This window comes from Eriocheir sinensis, chromosome 4 (assembly GCF_024679095.1).
Source record: "Eriocheir sinensis breed Jianghai 21 chromosome 4, ASM2467909v1, whole genome shotgun sequence".
Taxonomy (NCBI): domain Eukaryota; kingdom Metazoa; phylum Arthropoda; class Malacostraca; order Decapoda; family Varunidae; genus Eriocheir; species Eriocheir sinensis.
In genome coordinates, this window is record NC_066512.1 from 20,853,844 (window position 1) to 20,877,083 (window position 23,240).

At 46.1% G+C, this 23,240-nt stretch overlaps 1 protein-coding gene across 1 annotated transcript in view; it reads right to left on the reverse strand.

Annotated features, from left to right (window-relative positions):
- Positions 1-409: 409 nt before the first annotated feature.
- LOC126982284 (uncharacterized) overlaps positions 410-23,240 on the reverse strand; it is a 131,430-nt gene continuing 108,599 nt past the window's right edge. Inside the window, exons 2-5 of the mRNA XM_050834279.1 lie at positions 1,577-1,989; positions 1,062-1,232; positions 559-960; positions 410-517 (exon numbers count right to left, since the gene is read on the reverse strand). Coding sequence (XP_050690236.1) covers positions 410-517; positions 559-960; positions 1,062-1,232; positions 1,577-1,989 — 1,094 coding nt within the window. The remainder of the gene's footprint in view (positions 518-558; positions 961-1,061; positions 1,233-1,576; positions 1,990-23,240) is intronic.

A 23,240-nucleotide genomic window follows, 5' to 3' on the forward strand; every position in this document is an offset into this window, starting at 1 on the left:
GGGGACGAGTTTTTCACGGCACGAGCGGAGAGGCAGGCAGTTACGTAGGGAGCCAGGCGGGGTGGAAAGGAGGGAAGGGGAAGTGATGGGCTGCCGATTGTAAAAACACCCTTGGGAAAACCTCGAGAAATGCAAATATTTACGGTGATTTATGGAAGCATTTGGAGAGTACGAGCCTGAATTGGCCGGCCCGAAAATGTCAATAGGAAGGGAAAGAAAGAAATACCTGACTACATTAACGTGTCGAGGGGCTGGATGGTGGCCGAGGCGGAGGCTGTGGTGGTGGTGCAGGTGGAGGTAATGTAGACGGTTTAGGAGGGAGGGAAAATAGCCGTGTGTGTGTGTGTGTGTGTGTGTGTGTGTGTGTGTGTGTGTGTGTGTGTCGCGGGTCCCAGCATGGCTTCATCAATCAGCAGCTCAGGAAGGCGTCATTTGGACTGGAGCCGCTGCTGGTGTCGGAGAGGGAGGAGGGCAGGAGATCGTGGCTCTGGCGTGGCTGTGGTGTGGCGTGGCGAGGCTGTGGTGTGGCGTGTGGCTGTGGTGTGGCGTGGCACTGGCTTGGCGTGACTGTGGTGTGGCGTAGCTCTGGCTTGGCGTGGCTCTGGTGTGGCTGTGGTGTAGCGTGGCGTGGCTCTGGCTTGGCGTGGCTGTGGCGTAGCGTGGCTCTGGCGTGGCGTGTGGCTGTGGTGTGGCGTGGCTCTGGCTTGGCGTGGCTCTGGCGTGGCGTGTGGCTGTTATGTGGCGTGGCTCTGGCTTGGCGTGGCTCTGGCGTGACGTGTGGCTGTGGTGTGGCGTGGCTCTGGCGTGGCGTGTGGCTGTGGTGTGGCGGGGCTCTGGCGTGGCGTGTGGCTGTGGTGGCGTGGCTCTGGCGTGGCGTGTGGCTGTGGTGTAGCGTGGCTCTGGCGTGGCTGTGGAGTTGCGTGGCTCTCGCGTGGCGTGTGGCTGTGGTGTGGCGTGGCTCTGGCGTGGCGTGTGGCTGTGGTGTGGCGTGGCTCTGGCGTGGCGTGTGGCTGTGGTGTGGCGTGGCTCTGGCGTGGCGTGTGGCTGTGGTGTGGCGTGGCTCTGGCGTGGCGGGTGGCTGTGGTGTGGCGTGGCTCTGGCGCTTGGCGTGGCGTGTGGCTGTGGTGGTGGCTCTGGCGTGGCGTGTGGCTGTGGTGTGGCGTGGTTTGGCGTGGCGTGTGGCTGGTGTGGCGTGGCTCTGGCGTGGCGTGTGGCTGTGGTGTGGCGTGGCTCTGGCGTGGCGTGTGGCTGTGGTGTGGCGTGGCTCTGGCTTGGCGTGGCTCTGGCGTGGCGTGTGGCTGTGGTGTGGCGTGGCTCTGGCGTGGCGTGTGGCTGTGGTGTGGCGTGGCTCTGGCGTGGCGTGTGGCTGTGGTGTGGCGTGGCTCTGGCGTGGCGTGTGGCTGTGGTGTGGCGTGGCTCTGGCGTGGCGTGTGGCTGTGGTGTGGCGTGGCTCTGGCGTGGCGTGTGGCTGTGGTGTGGCGTGGCTCTGGCGTGGCGTGTGGCTGTGGTGTGGCGTGGCGTGGCGTGGCGTGGCTTGGCTCTGGCGTGGCGTGGCGTGGCGTGGCGTGGCTCTGGCGTGGCGTGGCGTGGCGTGGCTTGGCGCTGGCGTGGCGTGGCTTGGCTCTGGCTTGATGTGACTGGCGTTGCGTGGCTCTGGCGTGGCGTGTGGCTTGATGTGACTGGCTTGGCGTGGCGTGGCGTGGCTCTGGCGTGGCGTGGCGTGGCTTGGCGCTGGCTTGGCGTGGCGTGGCTCTGGCTTGATGTGACTGGCGTGGCGTGGCTCTGGCGTGGCGTGGCGTGGCGTGGCTTGGCTCTGGCTTGGCGTGGCGTGGCTTGGCTCTGGCTTGGCTTGGCTTGGCGTGGCTTGGCTCTGGCTTGGCGTGACTGTGGCGTGGCTCTGGCTTGGTGTGACTGGCGTGGCGTGGCTCTGGCTTGGCGTGACTGTGGCGTGGCTCTGGGGTGGCGTGGCGTGGCTCCGGCGTGGCGTGGCTGGCAGTAGAAACAGACGGGACGGGACGCGCTGAGCGGCTGGAGGGTCCCAAACTTCTCCCAACTTAATCAACAGAATTATTATGACTCCCTCGCCGGGCCAGGACACAGGGACAGTCTTTTATGAGGCGATTTTTGGCATAGTTTAGATTAGTTTACAAAATATTTATACTGGTCGGTATAACACAGTTTAATTTACTGGATGAAATTATACTTGCCATAATTGGGAGTAACGGGGGAGTTGCCACATTTTTGACGCTGTGGTAAGAGTTTTACAGCTCTGTTCACTTCTCTAAAGTAATGACTGGGAAACTAAGGTGATTTTTTTTCATTCAGACTTGTAATAGAGATAACGGTATTGTAGAAATTGGTAAAGTAAGTAATTTAAGAGAAGTAATCAGTGGATGCTAATTGAATGTATAATAAGCAGAAAACAAAGTGAATATTGTTTTTAAAATTAAGATGAAGTATTAAATGAAATGAAAAAGCAAAGTAATGAATGTAGGAGAGGACAAACCTCAACACTTGTGATAAGTTTAAGGGGCAGAATATACTATTAGAGGAAAATGAAAGAAAAAGTAGATTATCATAATGAAAACTGGGACTGTTGAAATAGGATTATGCTCGGGATTGGTAGAGTCCCTCGCTCCTCAGCTTTCTTCCCTCTCCTCCCTTTTCTCCAATTTTCTTTAGCCAGATCCAATGACGTGTCTCGTTAGCTCCATCTACTTGCTCGTGGACCACCTTCTTTAAAACAGACTTATTCCGCCACTCTTAACACGTGTTTTACCGAACGAGGTGACGGTTATCTAGTGCTGTCTCGCTTAGAATATATGTGTTGTACCAGACGTCGTGTCATCCCTCCCTCCTCTTGTTTCCCACTCTTAACTCTTCACCAGCCTCGTGTTTTCCCCTCCTCCCTTTCTCTCTCCTTCACTGCTTTATTTTGTCTGCAGGAAGTTCTATTTTCGGACGTTTTGTTGGGTGTGTTGTCTCAATCCCTTGCAATGACTCTTCTGTTATTTATTTTCTTGTATCTTTGCCATGTCCCCACCTCTCTCTCTCTCTCTCTCTCTCTCTCTCTCTCTCTCTCTCTCTCTCTCACACACACACACAGACACACACACACACACACACACATAACGAAAAAAGAGACCGCCTCGCCTCCAATACGCTAATGGCCCTCAAAGTGCGTCGTTAAATATTGAGCAGACAACCGGTATGCTGGACACTAAAAAAAAAGCAACGTTAGGCTAAAGCGAGTTGCTGCTGAGCGACGGCTGAAAGAGTGTAGGAGAATAATTGTGTAGAAGTGTCTGTTTATACAATATGTTCTTTAGCAAACGTGCAGGATAAAGACGTCCTTAACATAGAGCCCTGAACACTAATACATAATGTTGGGTAGCTTAAATCCTTTGCAGTCCATTTAGGAAGTCAAGTCACCTGCAATTCTTATTTGTCTATTTTATTTATTAACATACCGTAGTATTTTGCCAAGTATTCATTTTCTACCTATATCCATGCTTGCTTTCGTAATGTTTTGTTTTTCATATTGTTTACATTAAAGGCCTCAGTAGTGTGATTGCTTGAAGAAACATGGAGAATATTATAGCTGGGAGGATAAACAAGAATTAACCGAGGAAATAGGTGTTGAAAGGGGAAGAATAGAGGCAAGTAGAAAGGGAGAAGGAACAAAACTAGTGTAGCATAGGAGAAGAAACGGCTATATCAGTTTAAGGAGCTAGTGGAGAGAGGAGGGAGCAGTGTGAGAAGAGAGCTGCAGCTGCTGGAATGAATAGGAAGAAAGGAGGAGTAAAAAGAGAAGAGAAAAAAAGTAAGAGGTAAGGTGGGACAGGAGGGAAGCTGTTGACAGGATAAAGTGGTGAGGGAGGGTGGAGGTGGGGAAGGCAGTGTAGGAGATGAAAGGAGGGAAGGAAGGAAGGAAGCACGTAGGATCATTGAAAGTGGAAGGCAGATAGGCAGGCAGTAGGAAGGGGGAGGGGGAATCAGGCAAGCAAGGAGGGAATGGGGGTTGAAGGGGGGGTGTCTGTCTGTCGGGAAAGTTGCCAACTTGCCGGATGTGTGAACGTGACCGGAGTGCCCACTGTCCACCACCGCCACTGACAGGAACGCTAATGGCGGGAATATATTTGTGTGGGAGAGTACGGTTGGGCCACGGACTTGCCCTCATGGGTACGGGCATGGCTTTCGTACGTGGAGAATTGTCAGTGTTATGTGATTGTTAAGTTACTGGATTATTTATGGATATGCTCATGGATTTATCCAAAGTCTATATATACCAAGTCAAGTCACTCTGCCTTCAAAACTGCGACCAGCACGCGCAGTGGGCGGTTTGGAGAGGAGCAGCGGGATGACGTCACTTGAAGCCAGTTCACGGGTGACTAAAGTTGCGGCCGCTTTCACCGCGCATTCAGGCAAGCCACTGACGAAAAAATATGCCTTTTTTTGTTGTGCTATGCGTGACTGTAATTCCAATGCCTACAAACGGCGGTGTGGGGTGTGAGAGGGGTCATGTTGAAGTGATTGATTTAAATTAGTCCGCCTTTCTTAGTTTTCTCTAAATCCCTGTTTCTACATTCTCTAGTTTGGCTTCAAGCAACGTCACGCATAAACCACGCCTCTGCCGTGTCTCCTCCCACAAAGCTGCGTATGACTTGGCTTGGTATATATAGACTTTGGATTTATCTTTTTAATTTTACGTGTCTGAGGTTAAGCGTCCTGCAGCCTCCAGTCTGGAGTTTGTGTTTGAGGGATTGTAACGGTCACTCTTCTTAGGCACAGGATGTATGTAGGCATACTTCCACCAGGAAGGAAAGGTAGATGTTGACAGGCAGAGACGAAAGAGTTTGACCAGGCAGGGAGTGTGTGTGTGTGTGTGTGTGTGTGTGTGTGTGTGTGTGAAGGAAAGGGACGGGACGGTTGAGGGGGTAAGGGGGGGTTAGAGCTATGATCGGCAGGCTTGTAATGTGATCACAAAATTTCGCTTCCCTTTTGTGTCTGCTGATGAAAGAAGATAAATTTCGTGTTATTTTTCTGCTGCATCGTTTTTTTCTCAGACTTTTTCCCTTCATAAGGTCATTTGTGTGTGTGTGTGTGTGTGTGTGTGTGTGTGTGTGTGTTCGTATAATAGTATTTTTAACTTCAGAAGGTTAGTAACAAGACAGTTGCTATAAAAAAAAAGGCATGCTACCTCTTTTTTCAGTTTACTTTTATTTGTTATCCCAGGAGCCGGTCATAATCACGTCACCGGGGACAGTAATTTACCCGAATTGGCCAAGTGAAACTTTCCTCGTCGTAATTGGCTGAGATGGCAGTTAGGGCTAACCTCGATGCTGCCTGTCGCGATGGACTTGCAATGGGGGGGAGGAAGAGGAGGCGGAGAAGTAAGAGGAGGAGAGGAGGATGATAGAAGTGGTGGTGAGGAGTTGGTGAGTTTACGAATCATGTGGCATATATATAAACTCAGAAAGCAGAGGGAAACATATAACAAACTTAGGGCAATATTTTTAAGAATATCGGCGTCGGAGCACACATACTTGACGCGGGTTTCGTAGGAGTTTTGGGCAATTCCATGGGTAGTTTTATGACTGGTGATGGTAGGCTGATCCTTCTTCTGTACCAATAACTCTAGAGAAACCCCCCACTCATTAGAACCTGAATGATACCCTCTTTGGCCTTTGGAAATAGGTGATGTAAGAGGCAGAAGCGTCTGAGAATTTCGATCATGTCTCTTCGTTTCTCGGTATAAACTAAATCACAACTACATTACGCACTGAGTCATTGTACAGTAAATCCTCTTCGATCATGTGTATAAATAGTATCCATAATTCGCCAGAGGAAGCTACGTAAAAGAAATATATCATAATACACGCCATAAGCAAAGTCGACACGTGCCTTCTCTGTACAGCTCTGCCACGTCTCGCTGCAAAATGTCGCCTTGTTCTTCCTTCCCTATAAAACGAAAGAAGCCAGCCAGCCTCCTGCTCTGCTTGAAGGTGGACGTGGGTCGCTTTATTTAGCCCTTTTTGTGTTTGCTTCGTTTTGTTTTCCCTCCCCGCTGCAATAGTTACGGCCTCCGAGGACTTGGAAGGAAAGCGAGGAAGGTCACTACTGTCTCCTTAGCTCCCTCCCTGATCCTCTTGCCCTCTTCAGAATGTTGTCTTCTTCCAACGCCGCGGGTTTCTTCTTTCTCTCTGTTTTCGTTTTTATCCCTTTTTCTCTTAATGTTTCTCCGTTTTTAATAGTTGGTTTTTATTGTATTGTATTTTGGTATTTATTGATTTCTTTGTTCATATTTTGTTTCTCTTTTTGTTTTTATGTTTAAGATTTTAGCGTGCAAATTACATTGTTTGCTTATATTTCTCACACTTCTAGTCATTCTCTCTCTCTCTCTCTCTCTCTCTCTCTCTCTCTCTCTCTCTCTCTCTGTACATTGTGTGTTTTTCTATCTCACTCTTAGAGTCACTCTCTCTCTCTCTCTCTCTCTCTCTCTCTCTCTCCACCATTCAAGAAGGACCATGGATCTTCAACACATGCACACAAACCGCCCGAGCTCAACACAGTTTCTCTGTCAACCCGCCCAGCACGTGTTCACCCCACCCTCCCCCCGCACACACACACACACACACACACACACACGACATTTCACAATTTCGCCCAAGCAATATATATTTTTTCTAAGTAGGAGATATACCCATTACGTTATGTTAGTTATATATACGTACAGCAGCTTTGCCCTACCCCTTCCTCTTTGCCACAACCCCCCCACTCACGGCGTCTCAGTTCTGCCTATTCTTGATCTTCGTCCGATTGATTTGGCAACATTGGCAGCGAGGAACGTGTGTGTGTGTGTGTGTGTGTACAGAGAGAAGGCTTCTTTCTGGGTAAAAGCGACTTTGCTTATTTATAATTTATTTAACATGTCGACAAAAAGTTTCGCATTTTAATTGGAGTATATTGTTATCAACTCCAATAAATTATGCAAGAGAATACTGTAACTATTACCACCACCACTACTACTACTACCACCACCACCACCACCACCACTACTACTACTACTACTATTACTACTACTGTCATTTTTGAAGGCTTATTAAAGATCTGCAGTAACATGTTCTCTTCTCTTTATTTCTCTCACTCGTTTGCTAGAGAGAGAGAGAGAGAGAGAGAGAGAGAGAGAGAGAGAGAGAGAGAGAGAGAGAGAGAGAGTACGAGGAGTGTGGGGCATGAAAGTGTGAGTTGCAGGTTTAGTGTCCGTATATTCGTGCTTGTATTACTGCGACGATTCGTGCATGCAGATGAGGGGGCCACAATTCTAAGAGCTTTGTCATGTTTGAAGAGCGGGAAGGTTGGGGTGGAGAGGGGAGGGGGGAGGGGCTTGATGGGTGTGAGGGGGATGGGGAAGCTGGAGGGGGAAGGAAGGGGCAAAGAGTAGGGGTTGAAATGTTGTGGTGTTAGTGGTTAAAGGAGGAAGGAGGGAAGAGCTTGGGTTGAGAGAGAGAGAGAGAGAGAGAGAGAGAGAGAGAGAGAGAGAGAGAGAGAGAGAGAGAGAGAGAGAGAGAGAGAGAGTAGTAGTAGTAGTAGTTAGATGAAGTATGAAGGTATGTTGACTAAGGAGTAAAGAGAATTTGGATAAAGAGGTTAAGGAAGGGACGGGAACAGAGAGAGAGAGAGAGAGAGAGAGAGAGAGAGAGAGAGAGAGAGAGAGAGAGAGAGAGAGAGAGAGAGTGTTTTATTGCGTTTGTACTGAATTAGCAACAAAGATAAAAGGGCTTGGCTTGGTTACTCTTCTCTTGCAGGTAGAAGGGAAAAGCAGAGAGAGAGAGGGAGAGAGAGAGAGAGAGAGAGAGAGAGAGAGAGAGAGAGAGAGAGAGAGAGAGAGAGAGAGAGAGAGAGAGAGAGAGAGAGAGAGAGAGAGAGAGAGAGAGAGAGAGAGAGAGAGAGAAAGAGAGAGGGCGGTGGAGATTTTACAGTTAGTGATTCTCAAGTGGAGGAGATAGAAGGGACGTGGAGGAGGAGTAGTAGAAAGGGGGGCCGCAGGCTGGAGAGAGAGAGAGAGAGAGAGAGAGAGAGAGAGAGAGAGAGAGAGAGAGAGAGAGAGAGGTCCACCTCAGCCCCACCCTTATGAGTGTTTAAAGGGAAAACATCACGAAGGAACATCACCACCACCACCATCGCATTAACTCACAATAGCCTCCCCCCCCTGCCCCCCATCCTCTCTCTCTCTCTCTCTCTCCACCTGGTCTTTAGAATCGTACCTGTATCTGCTTACCTGCCTTCACTCACTACCTGATAGCCTCCTCCTCTTCCTCCTCCTCCTCCTCCTCCTCCTCCTCTTCACCCCTCAGATTCGATTTCTCTCATTATCTATCTATCTATCTATCTATCTATCTACTGCTCTACCACCCACTCACTTACCCATACATAACAAACAGCCTATCTCCATTTCACCTTCATTCTTATCCACTTTCCATTATACTTCCCTTCTTTTCCTCATATATTAGCTAAATACCCACCTACCTTACATTACTAAACACCTCCCTCATACGGTCATACCCAAATACCCATATCCACAACTCCTTCCCTTAATACTCGTCTGTGTCCATACCTGTGTACCTTGATAATTACATCCAATACGACTTATCTCTACTAACCTTCCTGCTTATCTACCTCCTGATCTACCTACCCAAGATCCTGCTTACTTAAATACTAACCTACCTGACCTACCTGACAGTCTTTCTACATATGTGTCTACTTTAACGACCTGTCTACCTACCTACCTTTATGAATATGCACCTTCCTCTCTAGTTCACCCTCTCTAATTATAGTTGTATTGCTCTTATCTCCTCTATCTATGGGGAGGCGGTGGCTGAGTCGACAGCGTGACGGCGCCGCGTTCAGGACGACGCCAGTTTAATCCCCGCCCGGTGCCACCAAGCTGGGATTTTTCACCCGCCGGCGAGTGGCTTAAAACTACCCACATGCTGTCCAGAAGAACACCTATCAACCCGGACTCTAGATTCTAGGATTAAAGATGAGCTCCGGGAGGGCAGCATGAGCCAGTACAAGTTGGCGCCACTATAAACACAGGCCTGCGCCACAACGGGCTGGGCCATACCATCAGGCCCCTCCAAAAACAAGCCTACAGGCGCTACAGGCGAAGATGTAAAAAAAAAAAAAAAAAAAAAAATGTGTGCGTTATCTATCTATGCCTTTTTTTCTTATCTACCCAACTACTTTTATCAATCTATTTCGCTCGCTCTCGTCCTATTAATAATTTGCGCCCTTTACGAACATTGCATTCAATTATTTATCCTCTGCTCCGTTAAATTACTTTCTACTCGTTATGCATTTAAATGTTTTATCAGCCATTCCCCTTTTTTTGCGGGCCAGGCATTTTAATTTATGTTTTGAAAATTTCCATAATGAATATAACGTGAAAATTTCCGTGCCATGTTTTTCCACGAGGCTTTTATTCGCCCTCTCCAGCACTCTCTCTCTCTCTCTCTCTCTTGTCCCTCTTGCTCTTCTTTCTCTCTCCCTTCCGTCCTCTTTATCTCAATGTTTTCCTTAATCTCCCTTTGGCTTTAAATCTCCCTTGTCATTCTTTCCTCTCCCTCCTTTTCTCCATCTCCCTTCATCTTCTCCCACCTGCCTCTCCTTCCTCTCCTTCCACACCCTTTCCTCTACTCCTCCATCTTCTTCCCATATTTCTCCTCTTTATCCCATCCTCGTCTTTCCCTTCTTTCCTAACCTCTTCTCCCCCCTCTCTCTTTTGTCTCTCCTGCTCCTCTTTCTCTCTCCCTTCCGTCCTCTTTATCTCAATGTTTTCCTTAATCTCCCTTTGGCTTTTAATCTCCCTTGTCATTCTTTCCTCTCCCTCCTTTTCTCCATCTCCCTTCATCTTCTCCCACCTGCCTCTTCATCCCCTCCTTCCACACCCTTCCCTCCACTCCTCCATCTTCTTCCCATATCTCTTCTTTATCCCATCCTTGTCTTTCCCTTCTCTTCTTCCCTCTCTTACTCTCCTTCTCATGCACCTCTCTCCCTTTCCTTCCTCTCCTTCCAAACACATCTCCCTCTTCTCCTCCTCCTCCTCCTCCTCCTCCTCTCTCTCCCCCTCTCCTCGTCACCTTCACAGAATCTTAAATCAGAATTATTTTTACCTGTGATGAAAAAAATATCAGGTGTACATTGCTCAACCTCTCCATATACGTACGTAGGAGGAAGAGGAGGAGGAGGAGGAGGAGGAAGAGGAGAAGGAGAAGTAGGAGAATATGTAGCACGAGAAGAAGCAGAAGGTGAAGCAGAAGGAAAAAAAGTGAAGAAGAAACAGAAGGCGACAAACGGGAGGAGGTGGAGAAGGAGAAGGAGGAGAAGGAGGAGGAGGAGGAGGAGGAGGAGGAGGAGGAAAATGAGTAGGCGTCTTCGCGACTTGAAAGTGACTCAATTTCATGTAATAATAAGTCACTGATGGATGGACGCAATGATAGATGAAGCGAGAAGCCGAAAAACAGGATAAAGTTGGGAACGAACGAGAGAGAGAGAGAGAGAGAGAGAGAGAGAGAGAGAGAGAGAGAGAGAGAGAGAGAGAGAGAGAGAGAGAGAGAGAGAGAGAGAGAGACTACTCATGATTATTTCTTTTTCATCATTCTGCGCGTTCATCTTTGTTCCTTGTTTACAGTATTCCTCCTCCTCCTCCTCCTCCTCCACCTCCTCCACCTCCTTGTTTCTTTCTTCTCTTCCTCTCCTTCCACGGAACCACTGCCACCTAAACCTCCACCTCTACCTCTACCTCTTCTCATATCTCTCTTCTCTCCCTCCTCCAATTACTCTCTTTCTCAGCATCTCCTCCTCCTCCTCCTCCTCCTCCTCCTCTTATTATTTCTATCTTTTCCATCTTCTCCCATTTCTCTTTTTCCTCCACTACCACCACCAGCACCTCCTCCTCCTCCTCCTCCTCCTCCTCCTCCCCCTGTGTAAGTTATCCCGGGGGCAAGTCTCGTGGTGGAGGGGTCAGGTGACTTACCTCTCAAATTTCCTCCTCCTCCTCTCCCTCGTCTTCTCCCTCCTCTCTTACCCTTCTCTCCATCTCTCTTGCATCCCTCCTCGCCACCCATCTTTTTCTCTCCCGCCCCTTCCTTCCAGACCACCATCTCTCTCTCTCTCTCTCTCTCTCTCTCTCTCTCTCTCTCTCTCTCTCTCTCTCTCTCTAACACACACACACACACACACACACACACACACACACACACACACACACACACACCTAAGAGAAGACACCTGTGTGCACGCATCACCTGGTCTGATTACTAATGGACGCACATGTGCACATTTAACCTACGTAAACATTGAAGATTAAACGCACATGATATAGACTTTAACGGGGAGGCGATAGGGAAGAAGGGGAGGAGAAGGGAGAGGAGGGAGAGTAAGATAGGAGAGAAATAGGGAAGGGAGTAGTGGGAGACTATGATAATGAGGGGTAGAGAAGGGAGAAGAGGGAGAGTAGGATAAGAAATAAATGGGGAAGGGAGAAGAGAGAGCGTAAGAGAAGAAGGGGAGAAGGGAGAATGGGGAGAAAGATAGGAAAGAAATGGAGAGAATGAGAGACAAGAGAAGGATATGAAAGGAGAGAAAGAAGAGTGATAAAGGAAAGAGATGGAAAAGTGTAGAGGTAAGGACGTGGAAAGAGAGGAAGAAAGGGGGAGGTGAGAGAAGGGGGAGGTGAGAGAAGGGGAGATAAAGGGAGGTGGAGAAAGGAATAGGATAAAAGGAATAAGAAGGAAACAAACAGAAGGAAAAAGTGAAGAAGTGAGAGAAAGGGAAGATGGAAGGAAGGAAGAAGGAAGAAGAGAACGAAAAGGGAAATATGTAAAGATCAAAGGTGTTAGAGAGAGAGAGAGAGAGAGAGAGAGAGAGAGAGAGAGAGAGAGAGAGAGAGAGAGAGAGAGAGAGAGAGAGAGAGAGAGAGAGAGAGAGAGCGAGAGAGAGAGAGAGCAGTGTCCAAGGTAACTATCAACTGTGCTGTGTCAACCCAGTGATAATCAGATTTTCTCTCTCTCTCTCTCTCTCTCGTCGATGGGTCGGTGTCGGTTACCAGACCCCGGTCAGTTTCCCTCCCCCCATCAAGAGAGAGAGAGAGAGAGAGAGAGAGAGAGAGAGAGAGAGAGAGAGAGAGAGAGAGAGAGAGAGAGAGAGAGAGAGAGAGAGAGAGAGAGAGAGAGAGAGAGAAGCAAGGTAAAACAGTTTGATCGTCAGGAATGGTGATGGTCATGGTGGTGTTGATGGTGGTGGATGTGGTGGAGTTGTTGAGTAGTGGTCGGAATACCCAGCTGAAGTGATGGTGGTGGTTGTGGTGGTGGTGGTGATGCATGGCAGGGAGATGAGACAAGCTGAGTGATGGTAATGGTGGTGGTGGTGGTGGTGATGAAGTAAGAAGGAGGGTGTTAGTTGCGGGGGCGGGGGGGGGGTGAGGGACGATCGGGGCAAAGGTAGTTTCGTGGTTACTGAGCTGCTGTAAATTGGGAGGTATGGGGAGGGAGGAGAAGGCTCATGCTGGAGGGATGATAGAGGAGGAGGAGGCGGCGGAGGAGGAGGAGGAGATGTTGTCATGGAGAAAAGGTGAAGGAAGAGGCGCGGGGAGATGTTATTATGGAGGTATTAATATTGGGTTCCTTATATAGATAGGGGGGGTGTAGGAGGTGGTAAGGGGGGAGGGGTCTGAGATGAGGTGACGGTGATCAGAATGCAGGTGGTGGAGGTGTTATCAAGGAGGGGAAGGGGTGTGGGGGTGCATCGTATTGATAAAAGAGAGTTAAGGGGTGTGTGGTCATGATTGTGTCGTGGAAATAGAGTGGAGATGTGGGGGGGGGGGGATGTATGTAGGGGGGTGTATTGTATTGATAAAGAGGGCATAAAAGGAAAGGGGCATGAGTGGGGTGAAGAAATAGTCATTGCAAAAAAAAAAAGAAAGGGGGGTGAGGGGTTGAGGGAGTGGGGGGCATCAAAGAGAGGGGAGTGCAAGTGTGTGTGTATGGGGGGGCATTGATAAAGAGGGTAGAAGAGGAAAGGGGCATGAGTGCGGTGTAGAAATAGTAGGGGGGTCACAAAAAAAGAAAGGGTTAAGGGGTGGAGGAGGTGCGTTCAGTAATGATGATGATAGTGGGGGGGGGGCATGAAGGGGGAGGAAAGGTGTGTGTGGGGTGGGGGGGAGGGGAGGGACTAGGTGGCATGACAGGTATCGACTTCCTGATGATTACCTTGATTACTGCTCATGAGGGGAGGACAGGTAAGTAGGTAGCCAGGTAGGTAGAAGGGAGGGAAGGAGGGAGGTAGGTAGGTAGGTAGGAGGGAGATTGATGCTAACTAGTCTCCTCCTTCTCCTCTTTTTCTTTATTTTTTCTCTTGTTCTCCCTCTATCCCATCCTTTTCTTCATTTCTCCTGATTCTTTTTCTCTCCTTTCCTTTATTTTCTCTTTGCTAGGTCAAGTTCTTTTTATCTACTTCCTCCACTTGTTCCTCCTTGTCCTCCCTATTCTTTCATATCTTCCTTTTCATTCCTTCTCTACTTTCTTTCCCTTTTCTTCTTTTCTTCCAGCTTTCTTCTCATCTCGTCGTTTTCTCTTCCTTTTCTTGTTCTTCCGTGTCTTTCCCATCATACTTTTATTTCTTCTACTTTCTTCTCTTCTCCTTTTATCTTTTCCTGTTCTCTCCTCATCCCGTCGTTTTCTCCTCCTTTTCTTTGTTTCTCCTCCTGTTCTCCTTTCCGTCTCTTCTGTCGTGAAAGGCAGGAGGTAATGATCACGTATCTTCCTCCTCCTCCTCCTCCTCCTCCTCCTCCTCCTCCTCCTCCTCCTTCTCCTCCTCCTCCTGCTGCTTCAAATCTCCCCTTCCCGCCGTGTGTCTCCTCGTCTCCTCCGTGCACAGACGTATGTTATCTTATCCTGCTATCAGCTTGATGGGGGTGCAGGGCATGAATGACACACACACACACACACACACACACACACACACACACACACACACACACACACACACACACACACACACACACACACACACACACAGCATCAATTTTAATCATGTTATTACGACGTTATTTATTAATCTTTGTATAATATTAGTTCGATGCAGAAGAAAAAACTTTAAGGAATGATTCTGTTGTTTAATTTCGTTGAATGTAATAGAAAATCACTTAATTTAAACCATATCATTTTTATTTATAGGAAGAAAGAGAGAGAGAGAGAGAGCAAAGGCTAAACAAGAGATATATATTAAAAGAAACGCGTCTCAAACATGTTACTCTTCAAAGCAATACAAAACTTATGAAGATGACACAAACAAACGACTAATGTATATAATTCCTAAGGTGCTACATCTATATTTCTCTTTCAGTTTTATACATAAGTCATCCGGGAAAGAGATTCAGAAACCTTCATATATACCTACGTTGTTACTTCATGTCAGTTACACATGTCACATATCTGCCTTTCAACACAGGTACGCGGACACAGGTGGGTCAGGTAACGCCCACCGTAATCCTAGCGTATGTGGGTCGCTGTTGCAGGTTATTAGCACGTGTCGTTGGGGGGACAGGGAGCACAGGTAAAACAGGTACAGGGACGTGTGTGTGTGTGTGTGTGTGTGTGTGTGTGTGTGTGTGTGTGTGTGTGTGTGTGTGTGTGTGTGGTTGTTGTCTATACCCGCGTGCTGGGAACAGGTATGAGGGGAGATATTAGGACAGGTAACTTGATGCGTTGTATGAAGGGCGGCTTAAAAGAGAGGAGGAGTTTGAAGGAAGGAGAAACGACTGTGGGGCGGGAAAGTGCAGAGGACAAATGTGTAGAGAAATGGACATCTTGAAGGAGGGGAATGTAGCTGCCTAGGAGGAGGATCAAGTCGAAGCAGAGGGGAAGACACAACGCTTAACGGGTAGAGCACAGGAGGTGAAGGCCCTTAACCCAATGACTGCGGATTTCCTACCAGAAGACATCACCAAGCTATAGGAATGGATCAAAAAGTGGCTGCTACAATTCAATGAAGAAAAATGCATACCAATACCACATGGGAAACACTCCACTATCCACCACAGAGGCAGAGAAAGACATGGGAGTATATGTTATCAGGCTACCAGTGAAAGCCAAATTTGTTCCTATCGCAGAGGACGGGTTAAGTGTCCTAGCTGGTCATCGATACCTGGTCATCTCCACCCGAAATTGACCTCTCTTTTGGCTATTCTTTACTCTTATCTGTTATGGGAGCGGCAAGTAGCAGGCTTTTTTTTTCACTCTTCGTTGCCTTTGAGCCGTCTCCTTTGTTGTCAAAAAAAAAAAAAAAAAAAAAAAAAAAAAAAGCGTAGATATGATGGTTATAACGTTACTGAAATACATGCAGACCCGGAGTTTACGAAGAGGCGACAGAAAGAGAAGAAGTAGAGTTATTTTCAAACGTTGAAATTCCATAGCTATGAGAAGAGGAACAAAGCAATCAGTTAACTAGAAGGGATATATACAGGACAATCAGTTAACATCGTAAAAAGAGCGGACAAACACGATAGCGAAGGAAAGAAAAGGGAGGGAGAGAGAGGGGTGAGGAAGTGAAGGAAAGGTAGCAATTAACCAGAAAAGGTATATACAGAGGAAGCCTTTAATATCATAATAGAGCGGACAAACACGAAAGAGAGGGAAAATAAAGGGAAGGAGAGAGAGATGACGAAGTGAAGGAAGGGAAGCAGTTAACCAGAAAAGGTATATATAGAGCAAGCCTTTAATATCGTAGAGAGAGGGAAAGAAAAGGGAGGGAGAGAGAGATGAGGAAGTGAAGCAAGGGAAGCAGTTAACCAGAAAAGGTATATATAGAGCAAGCCTTTAATATCATAGAGAGAGGGAAAGAAAAGGGAGGGAGAGAGAGATGACGAAGTGAAGGAAGGGAAGCAGTTAACCAGAAAAGGTATATATAGAGCAAGCCTTTAATATCGTAGAGAGAGTGAAAGAAAAGGGAGGGAGAGAGAGATGAAGAAGTGAAGGAAGGGTAGCGGTTAACCAGAAGAGGTGTATACAAAACATAAAAGAGTGGACAAACACGATAGAGAGGGAAGGAAAGGTATTGAGGGAAATGATGTAGACTGTAGACCAGGAAGAAAGAAATGAAAAAAAAATAAAGAAAAGAGAAAAACCCCATGTAGTCCTTCCAAGCCCAACCAAGAGTGCACCAACCTGCTCGAGCCTACGTGTTAGTCTACCTGTCTGTCTGTCGAGGCAAGCAGCGGTGACCTTTGTACGTGTGTGATGCAAAGACGGCGCCAGACTGTCCTTCAGAATGGGCGCCTTGCATCACAACTAACTTGAGTCCTTGTCGCCATGGGAAGATAGAGGAGGATCAGAGGGTAAAATGAAGGAAGGAAGGAAAAGGCATGAATGAGAGAATCGGTTATCAAGGAAAGGAGGGAGGAGGAGAGTAGGGAAGTAGAACATAGGTAGGATGGGTTGAGGGTATGGAAGAGGGAGAGAAGGATGGGTAAAGGAATGAGTGGAGGATGTATTAGAGAGAGGAAAAGGGATAAGATAGGGATAGGTAGATAAGGAGGTTGGGTTGTAGATAAAGAGAGGAAAAGACAGATATGAGAGAGAGAGAGAGAGAGAGAGAGAGAGAGAGAGAGAGAGAGAGAGAGAGAGAGAGAGAGAGAGAGAGAGAGAGAGAGAGAGAGAGAGAGAGAGAGAGAATTCGTAGGTAAGATTTAGTCCTGAAACTCGTCCGTGTATATACCTGTCCGTCCTTCTACTCGTCCGTTCGTCCGTGTCTCTGTTCTCACGTGTCCGTCCTATGTTGTGTGTGTCCGTACGTACGTGTCTCTCCCTTGACCTTTGCCATGGTGCTTCCCGACTCATCCCCCCTCCCCCCTTCCTTTTTTAACTGTACAATGTGTGTGTGTGTGTGTGTGTGTGTGTGTGTGTGTGTGTGTGTGTGTGTGTGTGTGTGTGTGTGTTCGTATATTATGCGAAAGAAGCCCCTTGTGTGTGTGTGTGTGTGTGTGTGTGTGTGTGTGTGTGTGTGAGAGAGAGAGAGAGAGAGAGAGAGAGAGAGAGAGAGAGAGAGAGAGAGAGAGAGAGAGAGAGAGAGAGAGAGAGAGAGAGAGAGAGAGAGAGAGAGAGAGAGAGAGAGAGAGAGAGAGAGAGAGAGAGAGAGGAGAGAAGGAGGGAAAGGAGGAGGATGGAATAATAGGAAAAATTAAAGGAATAAGAGAGAGAGAGAGAGAGAGAGAGAGAGAGAGAGAGAGAGAGAGAGAGAGAGAGAGAGAGAGAGAGAGAGAGAGAGAGAGAGAGACAATGTGGCAGCAAGTAACCTTTGATCAGTGAACTTTCTCGACACAGCACGCTACTGACCCGCTTATGTGACAGAGAGAGAGAGAGAGAGAGAGAGAGAGAGAGAGAGAGAGAGAGAGAGAGAGAGAGAGAGAGAGAGAGAGAGAGAGAGAGAGAGAGAGAGAGAGAGAGAGAGAAATGATCGTGGGGTCTTGTCAGCCATTAAAAGGATCACCTGTGGGTAATTAGGTTTCTCAGGTAAAAAGGGGAAAAAGTGTCGTTGAGGAGGAGGAGGAGGAGGAATGCGATGGACTGGATGCCTTTAAGTGGTGTCAGTAGTAGTAGTAGTAGTAGTAGTAGTAGTAGTAGTAGTAGTAGAGGTGATGGTGTTGATAATAGATGATGATAAAACATGGAGGAAGAGAAGGAGGAAGAAGAAGAAGGCGAAGACGAGGATGAAAAGGAGGAAGAGGAGGGGAAAGATAGTTGCGGAGGTGATGGTGATGATGATGATGGTGATGATAGTGGTATTAAACGGAGACGTGTGAGGAGGGGTGGCATGTACAGTGGTTGTGGTTGGGGGGCAGAGGAGGAAAGGGGGAGAGGTTACATAGCGGTGATGGTGCACAGTGATGGGTAGAGGAGGAGGAGGAGGGGGGCGACGTGGCAGCGGTGAGGTGATGATAAGAGGAGGGTGAGGGAGGTATGGTGGTGATGGTGGTGGTAGTGGTGGTAATGCATTGTTAGTAAGAGGAAGAAGATGGGAAGGGGGGTCAGTTAGAGAAAAAGGAGGGGGATAGGGGGGGCGTGGTGATGATGATGATGGTGGCAGTGCTGTAAGAGGAAGAAGATGGGGAGGGGGGTGGGTAAGAGAAAAAGAAGGGGGATAGGGGGGGCATGGTGGTGGTGGTGGTGGTGAAGCCTGTTGTGTCGGGGCAGCTCTGATGAAGCCCCACCGATGCTTCATATCTCCAAGCTCGGTTGTCAGGAAGTGCTGCTCCCCTTCCTCCCTTCCCTCCCTCCCCCTTAACATTCCTTCCGTCCCTCCCATTCTCGTCCTTCCCCTCCCTTTCATTCTTTCATGTTATCTTCGTTTCTGTGTACCCTTTTCCTTTTAACGCTCATTCCTTCTTGTTCCTTCCACTTATTCTTTCTTTTTATCTTCGTTTCTTTGTATCCTTTTCCTTTCAACGCTCATTCCTTCTTGTTCCTTCCACTTATTCTTACTTTTTATCTTCGTTTCTTTGTATCCTTTTCCTTTCAACGCTCATTCTTGCTTGTTCCTTCCACTTATTTTTTTTTTCTTCGTTTCTGTATCCTTTTCCTGTTTTTACTTTCCACACTTTTCAACGCTTTCATTCTTTGTTTCTTCCACTTCTTCCTACTTTTTATCCTCGTTTCTTTGTAATCTTTTCATGTTTTTACTTTCCACGCTTTTCAACGCTAACATTCTTGCTTGTTTCTTCCACTTATAACCTCTACTTTTTTTTTCCTTCACTCCATGCATTGCTATTCTTCCTTTTTCTCTTCGTTAAGTTCTTCCCCTCTTCCCTCTCCCCTGTATTTACCCTCCTCACTGAATCCTGAATCCCTTCCACATGTAGTCTCTTACCCTCTCAATTTAACTTATTTTTCTCTGCTAATGTGACGGAGAAGAGCACCGCAGCCACGCGTAGCTATGGCGTATGCACCCAGCTTTACATTTTCTTTCCTCTCCATCTCTATCTCTCTCCTGTACGTCTGTTTTTTCCTGTCCTTTTTTATTTTTGTATTTCACCCCTACCCATTTTTTTTCCCCTCCCTTCCTGACTTTCTCTCCTCGCCCTCTCCCTCTCTCCCTCTCTCTCCCTCCCTCCCTCCCTCCCTCCCTCTCTCTCTCTTTCCCTCCCTTCCGCATCTGTGCACTGCTTCCAAATAGGTAGTCCGGTACACCTGCCTCTAAAAGCCGATGAACCGTATACGTGGGTGGAGGAAAAAAACTCCCTCTATACTACAACTGTCAATAGTATAACATCCTTTACTACTACTACTACTACTACTACTATTACTACTACTACCATAAAATTGTCGCATCCACCGTCACAACAACTATTATACTGGTAACGATACCATAATTAGTGTAGTATATAATTAAAATGATGATATATATCCGTTTTACAAGAGATAGATTATAATACACTTGCTATTTATACATCTCCTGTACATATATTACTTTCTTTGTCTTTAAAATTAACATACTGGCTTGTTTTATCTCACCACGACTAACGGTAAATGTCGTGCTGTTCTGAAGTATTGAAAGTATGAAGGACGGGCGCGATAACTTTACTAGAAGCAGATGTGATAAAAAAATATGTTAATGATGTATAGGAAAAAAAAATAGAGGGGTTGGTTTTATTAACATCGATAAGACAAATATTACAAGAAGATATAAATGAATGGATAAATAATTGAGTAGCTGTGCAAAGAAAAAAAATATGATAGGGAGTTGCAGGAAAAAAATAGAATCGTTTTATTAGCATCGATAAGACATAGTACAGAAAGAGATGAATGAGGGAATGAATAGACTAAGTGAATAAGTTGTTAATATGTAAAGGAAATTAAAGTGATACGTGAAGATGATTAAGTGAATATATATGGTCAGTTTCAAGGGTGCCGAAGAGAAAGTCGCACACACACACACACACACACACACACACACACACACACACACACACACACACACACACACACACACACACACACACCATCTCTTTCTATATCTATCTATATATCCATCAATATAATTCCAGCTCGACCTCTGTTTCTATATCAATCTTTCTATTTTGTCTACCTCTCCATCCTTACACACACACACACACACACACACACACACACACACACACACACACACACACACACACACACACACACACGAACCTGATGACGTCACTGCTTGTCCCCCGTCCATGCACCCCCAGGGGAAACTAAATGAATCATTCAGCGCTCCATCAATTCATTTCTTTTCCCTCCATTTCTCATTCTTTTTTCGATCGAGGTTTTAAATGAATGATTGAAAAAATAAATGTGTGAATGTGTACTACTTGTGTATGCATGAGTGTATGGTATGTATGTATGTGTGTGTGTATATATATGTATGTATGCTTGCAAGTATGGAGGTTTATATATGTATGTTTGTCTGTTTGAAGTCATATATGTGTGTGTGTATGTATGCATGTATGTATGTAGGAAGTGGGTTGATAGGGGAGGAAGAGAGGGAGAGGGAGACATACCAAGAGGGAGGGAAAGAGCTCTAGGAAGACAGTAAGAGGGAGGGAGGAAAAGAGAGAGGGAGGGAGGAATGTTGACTGCAGGGAGAGCAAGGAGGGTGAGGGGGGGGGGGGAGGCAGGGAGAGAAGGATGCACGGGAGCAAGTGAAGCGTGTCAGAGAGAGAGAGAGAGAGAGAGAGAGAGAGAGAGAGAGAGAGAGAGAGAGACCCGTTCCATTGCTTACCTGCCCGATGACTTGCTAACCTTATTATTATTTTTTTTACGGTTGTTTTCCCTTTTTTTTTCCTTACTGATTATTCAACACCCGATTTTCTATGTAGCACAACTTCATGACCCTCTCCTTTACATACTACTACTACTACTACTACTACTACTACTATTTTTTTTTTCTACTACATAAAAGATACCTCCACTCCCATGTTTATTTTCTTGACACAATCATGGAGGTCTACTACTACTACTACTACTACTACTACTACTACTACTACTACTACTACTACTACTACTACTACTACTACTACTACTACTACTACGACTACTACAACTACCAGTATTACCTTATTATTCGCGAGTCTGAAGAGAGTGGTCACGTAGCTGCTTCTTAATTATTTTACGTCAAAAGGATAATTAGCATAGCGTTTGATGTGGGTAGCTGAGCCGTACGAACACATGTATTCGAAATTTGTATGTATTAGTTTTGCCTTTGACGTAAATTGATATATCTGTATTACGATTGATGAATGGTAAAACAAAGTATGGAGTTGATAATTTGTTGTGTCTAATACGAGCAAACATGATAGTGAATTCACGTGTCATTAGAAAGAAGAGGAAGAAAAATATATGAAAAGGTAGAAGAAAAAATTATGGTGTTGAAAGATGAGAAATATGAAAAAGAAAGAAAAAGTATAAAAAAGAATAACAAGAAAAATGATGTTGAAAGATCAGAATTATGGAAAAGAAAAAAGTATGAAAATGTATAACAAAAAAAAAATGGCGTTGAAAGATGAGAAATATGAAAAAATGAAAAAGTATAACAAAAAAAAATATGTTGAAAGATCAGAAATATGAAAAAAATAAAATAATGAAAAAGTATAAAAAAAAAAAATTACGGCGTTAAAAGTTTAGAATTATGAAAAAGAAGAAAAATATGAATAAAAACTATAACAAAATAAAAATGATATGGTGTTGAAAAATTTAAAAAATATGAAAAAAAATAATGAAAGTATAAAAAAAAAAAAAATTATGGTATTGAAAGATCAGAAATGTGTAACGCAACTACCACCTGATAGATGATGCAGCGCCCGAGGTGTTTAAAGGTCAGTCAGTGTAATAAAGACAAATATGGACCGGTTTACCACCCCGGCTAAGTGGCTGTAAGTTGGTTCAATATTCAAGTGTAAAGAGCAAACCAGAAAACACAAGGATAAAATAACGCCAGACGCTTCACAAAACACTAAGTCAAGGAAAAATAACAGCATTGGAAAGGGAAAATTCGATGCACCATAAATTATTCCTTTGCCTAAAACTTCAACTTCTCAAGCACAGACGCTGAAAGGAGGAAAAAAGTAATGATTTCACCGCATAACATAAGACATAAGACGCCTCTCCACCCGATATTGACCTCTTGTTTGGCCGCTCTAAACTATCTTCTGTTGTGGGAGCGGCAAGTAGCGGGCCTGGTTTTTTTTTTTTTTTTTTGCACTTTTTGTAGCCCTTGTGCCGTCTCTTTTGTTGTAAAAAATAAATAAGATAGGGATAAGTGCACCACATATAGGATGAATACAATTATTAAAATATTTCAAACACAAACTCTAAAAGCCGATTTCACAGTCCAACACGGTGTCTTCGTAACAGCCCGAACCAAACTATAGAATCCCATACAATCCAAAATGGTGAGGTCTTCGATGCCACACTAAATACACAAGACTTTTCCTGTATAGTTTCGTCAAATTTGTGAACTTAAATATAAACACCAGACACTATACAAGGAAATATCGAAGGCTCTGGCATTGGTTTGGGAGCTTACTAACCCATCACGAGGAACTGTGAAACTGGCCCTAAAAGAAGAAATATGTGAATAAGTAAATAAAAGCGTGTGTTTATAGTACATGTAAGGCAAGAGAAACTGTCAGTATTGCCTCGAGTGTGTGCATGTCAAGAGCCCCGACTCCAACTTGAAATCATTAGAGCCTTCAGAGTGGCTGCGTTCACTCACCTCATAGTCGGCGGCGCGCACTGAAACCTTACCTGCCCGGCCCACCTGCCTTCATTACGTGCCTCTTTTTATGGCGGCGGTGTGCACGTATTTTTAATCTGGCGCACCGCTTTCATGGGGGTCGACCTTTCATCATCTTTGGAGGAGGAGAATGAGAAGGAGGAGGAGGAGGAGGAGGAGAGGGTAAGGAGGAAACGAGGGCATCTTGGTGGGGGATGTGATGCAATGTTACCAAATTAGGAGATGAACCCTGAACCGACAATGTAAATATCATCACCTCAGCACCCAGCATAAACACCTTCCCCACCTCCTCCTCTTCCTCCTCCTCCTCCTCCTCCCATCGACAATGTAAATTTCACCTCCACATTCAGCCAGCATCAGCACCTTCCTCCACCTTCACTACCACCTCCTCCTCCACCTCTGGGCCGGCTGACACAGTGACTTCC